This window comes from Medicago truncatula, chromosome 5, assembly GCF_003473485.1.
Source record: "Medicago truncatula cultivar Jemalong A17 chromosome 5, MtrunA17r5.0-ANR, whole genome shotgun sequence".
Classification (NCBI taxonomy): Eukaryota; Viridiplantae; Streptophyta; class Magnoliopsida; order Fabales; family Fabaceae; genus Medicago; species Medicago truncatula.
In genome coordinates, this window is record NC_053046.1 from 12,239,354 (window position 1) to 12,245,373 (window position 6,020).

General features: G+C 37.3%; 1 protein-coding gene across 2 annotated transcripts; it reads right to left on the bottom strand.

Moving 5' to 3' along the window:
* LOC11424821 (cellulose synthase-like protein D2) lies at positions 1–5,496 on the bottom strand. Of its 2 annotated transcripts, XM_003612749.4 has the most exons (4): positions 4,927–5,496; positions 3,860–4,695; positions 2,735–3,542; positions 1–2,031 (listed from the first exon to the last, which is right to left on the bottom strand). In XM_003612749.4, exons 2-4 carry the CDS (start codon positions 4,660–4,662, stop codon positions 277–279), a joined length of 3,366 nt encoding a protein of 1,121 aa, XP_003612797.1. In that variant the 5' UTR covers positions 4,663–4,695; positions 4,927–5,496; the 3' UTR covers positions 1–276. The 2 variants fall into 2 exon arrangements, with proteins under 2 accessions (XP_003612797.1, XP_024639393.1); XM_024783625.2 differs by lacking the exon at positions 4,927–5,496 and having other exon boundaries at positions 3,860–4,790.
* Between the last annotated feature and the right edge of the window lie 524 nt (positions 5,497–6,020).

Here is a 6,020-nt window from a genome sequence, read left to right on the forward strand (position 1 = left end):
TACTGGAAATCCAAATTCCTGTGGTTCCAACATTTCAATACAAAGTAATCTAACACCAAAAATTTCTCAACTTCATATGACTCCCCTAAAAAAATGTCACAGAACCATAGAACAAGGCAATGAAAATGAAGAGAGAGAAAAAAAAAGTATGATATATTTCATTCTATGAGCAATAGTTGTTTAGCAAACAATGAATGGTAACTAAAAACTGTAAACAACCAAAAAAACCTGTCACTGTTACTTACAATGGCTACTTGAAAATTAATCACTAAAAAATCAAGGAAATTGGAATGACCCTCCAATTTGATTGTTACCAGAAGGAGGATCAATAGCAACCCATAGAAGTGATATAGTGATTGATATTAATGCTGACCAAACAAACACAATTGTTGGTGTTCTACCTCTTCTACCCATAAGCCCTTTTGCAAATGGATATAAATGAGCCAATACCCAAAAACTGAAGAATACGCCTCCGAGTAAACTACTCCATTGACGATCATCGCTGTATATAGTCCTACTAACCGCAGTTGCAATTGCGATTAAGTTAACCATCATGATTGTGAGTGGTGGTATCATCAAGGAGGACCATTTGATGATGTAGAGATCAGCATACTCGTCGTTTTCATCATCGCCGGAGGATTTTGATGTTAAAGTGAATGAGATCTCGATGCCGGCTATAACTTTGAGTAGACCTTGAAGAACTGCAGCAAAATGTGCACTTGTGCCTCCTATCAACCAGAATTGCTCGTTTCTCCACCATTCTTCGAGTTCGATGCCTGACCATTTGATCTCAAGAATAGCAAGAAGAATAAGTGTCACGGTGATTCCCAAGAGGTAAATTAAGAAAGTGACTTGAAGGGATTGGACTATGAACTGGCCGGTGAAGAGTGAAAGAGCCGGGAGGAAGCAATAAACAATGAGGAAGAATGAAGTGAATGGATATATTCCAACATTAAGATAAGCAATCCTTTGCAAAAATTTCAGTCTAGAGTTAGCCAAGATTGCATTGTTCCGTGAAAAGAATATTTCGACCGAGCCAGTTGCCCATCGAAGAACTTGGTGAAGCCGGTCTGTCAAATTGATTGGAGCAGTACCACGGAAGGCATCCCTCTTGGTCACACAATACACAGACCTCCATCCTCTATTGTGCATTCTATAACCTGTCACAACATCCTCGGTTACCGACCCGTAAATCCATCCAACTCTATCTCCCCATTCGGTCTTATCTTCATACCAGCATGAGATGACACTGATTGCCTCAGCGATAGTAGCAGCATCAAGAAGATCTCGAGGAAGTGTTAGAGCACCAGGTTGACGTCCATTTTTGATGGAAGGATGATCAGCAAGTGGTCTCCCTTGGAACTCTGCCACCCTGATTGAGTCAACAAAAAGGGTCGAGTTGCCGAATTTCTTAGGAATAAGAGCGCTACTCAATTCTTCTTCATCAATGCTACCACCATTCCTCAAAGATTGATCCTCTACGTCAGGGACTGAGGCAACTGTTGAGGAATTCTTTTTCTTACTGCCAAACCAACCGGTGGCCTCTTCTTGAACTCGGGGAGGATCAAAGCCATAGAGTGCAGTTCTTCGAAATAAGCATCCAGTACCAACATAAACAGGACCCTGAATACCATCGAGAGCTCTCATATTGACATCAAAGAAGACAGTGTTATGATTGGCATACCGATCTGATGGGTCGATTCCTTCAAACCTTTGAGGAAATTGAACATAGCTGATCTTGTCCCCATCGCGGTCCATCATATAGCACATACCTTCCCTGATTGCCTCAGAGTTATATATGTAATGGTCACAGTCAAGATTAAGTATGAAAGGACCATTAGACATTACGGCTGAAGCTCGAACCAAGGCATTCATGGCCCCCGCTTTCTTATTGTGATCATAGCCAGGTCTTTTTTCACGAGAAACATAGACTAGCATAGGAAGACGAATATCAACTTCGGTTAAATTCATGCCATTTGAATCTGATTCTGGGCCGGTTAGTGGCTCGTCACTTGGAGGTTTCAACATCACCTGCATTTGAAAGAGGTTGCGTTATTAGCATGTTTGATGGTTATATCAAAAAACGATAAAATTACAATTTGATGTGTCACAACAAGTATAATATGAACATCATAAACTAATTTCCTGTATGAGTTTTGACCACTGAGAACCTGAATCTTAGCATGAAAACACTGCCGTAAATACTAAAAATTATAATAACAATATGTAAACACTTTTATAATGAAGATTAAGACAGAATTAGTAATATCAGTGGTACTAACTGAATGTATGATCCAGAGGAAAAGGAGCTGGTATCAGATTCCCTAGGATGTTCATGCATCATGCCTCTATCTTTTGGAGATTGTCCTACTGTATAAAAGAATTATCTACTGCTATTTTGAATAATGCAATCTTACTATCTTTACTAAGCTTATATATTACCAATGATAGACTATAAATTTTGACATGCAAGTTAATGTGATCCAAAATTTAAAATGTATGTGTGGTTGAAGGCAAATGAAAGAAAAACTATGCGTTTCGACTCAGGATCTAAATGGCGACCTGTGACTTCTCTGCATGAAGTCTGACATTCTTACTAATAGAGTTGTTGTCATTTTAATGTCAATAATACTTTTCTAATAGTAAAATAATAGCCTCGTTTCATCCTCTATCAAAGAATCAAATAACTAAATAACTGATAAGTTTACCCTCTATCATAAAAACCGACAATTACCTGTATGATACTGGAATGATCACCCCGAGAATGCTCTGGTGCAGGAGTTGTCCAAGTCCCAGGCCAGTGAGTACCATCGGTCATACATGTAGCTTTAGAAATTTTCAAATTCTCCATCGGTTCATCATTTGCAGCCTCTCTCCATAGCCTCATAGCTTTGATCTCCTCTCTAACATTATAAGCATCAGCGCGCCTCCGGATTGAATCAGGAAGGCCATTAATCCGAACCTTGAATTCCTCATACTCGCGCTTCACCTTCCTGCGGTCCCTAACAAAGTCCGAACGTACTTTGTTCCTGTAGGGATCTCTCTTCAAACTAAAGTAAGATTCCGGGTTCCTTGGTTCAATGTCGTGCTTCCGACAAAAAGGAACCCACAACTCCGCAAAACTTGCTGCCTCGGCCATGGCCTCAAAAGTTAGAAGTGAACCGCCGTCGTCAGAGACATAACATGCGAGTTTATCAACAGGGTAATCAACTGCTAGAATTGAAAGAATGGTATTTGCGGTAACAAGGGGTGGCTCTTTTTCTGGATCGGCAGTTGACACAAACATATCAATTCCCGGGAGATCAGATTTCCCTGTTGGATTTGCTGGACTAGGAGTTTCGAACTTCTCTTTCAAAACGTCGAGATCAGCAACACGATTTATCGGAAAGAGCTTAGGGAGCTGGTCAAGAAGCCAGGAGAATGCAAACCAGATTTCACAAACTACGGACATGCCCCACAGCCACATTGCATCGTCATTCGGGTTTACTACCCTCCAGTGAAGGAAGAGAACCAGAATCACCATCCGAGCTAATATTATGAGCCTGAAAGATAAAACGACAAAATGATAACTAACTTTAGATTCATTATTAAGTTTTTAAATCAATTTCCTGTAAAAAAAATAAAATAAAATTGTCCCTTTGTTCATAAAAAGTTGTTCTTTGACAGACTTACTTACTAACACCTCAAAATATAAAACCAAATTCAAATTGAATATCAGATGTTAGAGTCTCCGACTAGATTAAAAACATCATCATATAAAAATATTTCATAGACACATCAATAAGAAAATGGGATGCAAAAAAATTTGTCCGCACAACCAGGGGTGATAAAAGAAGCTAAGTGGAAAAAGTAATCATACCGATAAGGACTCAGAATTGCAGCACGAATATTCAGTTTCCGGGTCAACGGCCTCCACGGCTTTTCTTTGAAAGCATTAGGGTCACCCCCCATCCAATCAGAACCAGAACTAGAACTAGCACCATTCACCGGATCTTTAGGCCACATAGCGTTTCCATATCCATAAGTCCCTTTAGTCTCAGACAACCATTGAGCATGATCAAATTCATTAGTTTGGCTCCTCATCAAATTCCCCGATTTCATCATCGACAACCTCCTCTCCATCTTCGACGCACCAGGTGGCAAAGGTAGTGATTGTCGATTAACCGCAGCAGCAGCCTCTTCCATTGCTTGCTCTTTGTAAGCCTCGTTACATCCAGGGCAAACCCCTTCACCATTCCTCAAAGTATCCTTATAACAATTCCTACAAATCTTGAAATCACACTCACAAGGAAGTATTTCCAAACCTCTTTCATCAGTCATGACCTTTCCATCACACCCCGACATCTCACACGCCGACCCTTTAGTCCCGGCCATCTGAGGATGACTTGATTCGGACTCAATCACCTTATCCTTGAACTGAGCTCTAGTAGCCTGATTAAAACCGCCTGTAAACATAGAACTCGACGCATATTGATCCTCCACTCTCCTAGAGGTTGATCTCTCAAGAGTAATATCCTTCGCCGACATAGGTTGGTTATCAGGTGTTATAGGAACTTGCACTGTGTATGTAGCAAGACTCTCAGTTTCTTGATCCATATCATTGCTCAATTGAGAAATCCTCACCAAAGAACCCCCTTTTTTCAAATATGGTCTAGAACCCATGATGATGATTATTGATGAATTAGATTACAAAACCTGTAATTTCATCATCAAAAACACACAACACACACTACTTAATCAGCAATAGAATTTGTATATATATAATAAAAGGATAAAGGCTTAATCTTTAAGAATTGTTCAACAACAACTAAATAAAAAAGACAGCAAATTATTTCAAAGACACGGTATAAGAAAAAAAAACCAAATCAAACATAAGTGTATGTCAAGTAGTGCAATGATAAAGAATGTTTGATTAAAATTTCTTACCTAATCAAAGACAACCGAGCAAATGGATTGAAGATTGTCCTAATGGCAAATCAAACGCGTGTCTGACACTGTCAACTGAAAACAAGACTGAGTCCAAAGTACAGATCAAGATTTTTTCAAAAACTAATAAACAAAAACCAAACTTTGTTTAATAGTTCCAATTCCAACAACAAACACTAACACAGAACAGAACAGAACAGAACAGAACTACAAATTCTCATGCATTCATGATACTAAACAAAAAATAAGGCCGGCCCAGAAACGTTAAACAGTGTTTAAGGTTCAAAGTTTCAATCTTGTATATATGAATGTTGTTTGGTTTGTTTGGTTTTTTGAACAAAATTGATACCACCTTGGGAAAAAAAATCAGGGGAATGGCACAACAATGTAGAAAGTGTGGTGATGATAAAAGTAGGAGAAAATGAAGAAAGAGGAAAGTTTGGTAGAGTGTAAAATAGAGTAACGTTTTTATGCAAGATTTTGTTCTTTTTTGAAGAGGATTATTCGGAAAGTACGAAGTGTGTTTTGAAACAAAATGGATTGTGTTTTGACGACGCGGCGAGCGATGTTTTTGGGGTTGGCAACTTTACATGTTCATTCTCCAGCTGGCAATGGCATGGCTCCTTTCATTTTTCTTTTTCTTAAAAGGTTTTTATTACATATGATTTTATTTTTTATTTTATTTTTTTGAAAAATAAAATATGGTTGAAACTTAAAATATCACACTTTCTTTATGTATCTTTGACTGAATTAATTTTAATTCTGATTCTGTTATAAATTAAAAAAATTACTGGTTGTGACTGTAAATGGAAAATTTTGATTGGGTATTTATGAAGGGAAGCAATTAAGAATCAAAATTCTTTATAAAAATTTTTTGGGGAATTCTTTAAATTTTCTGTTTTCTTTTACAAAATTAAATTTAAATTTGTTGTTATATACAAAAGTTTAGAATAATTATATATATATATATATATATATATATATATAATATACATAAAAGAATTATATGTTTTCTTTATCTTTCAATTATACCTTTTATTTAAACTATTAATTACAACTTTATATTTTGTATAATATTATTTAAATATTTAATT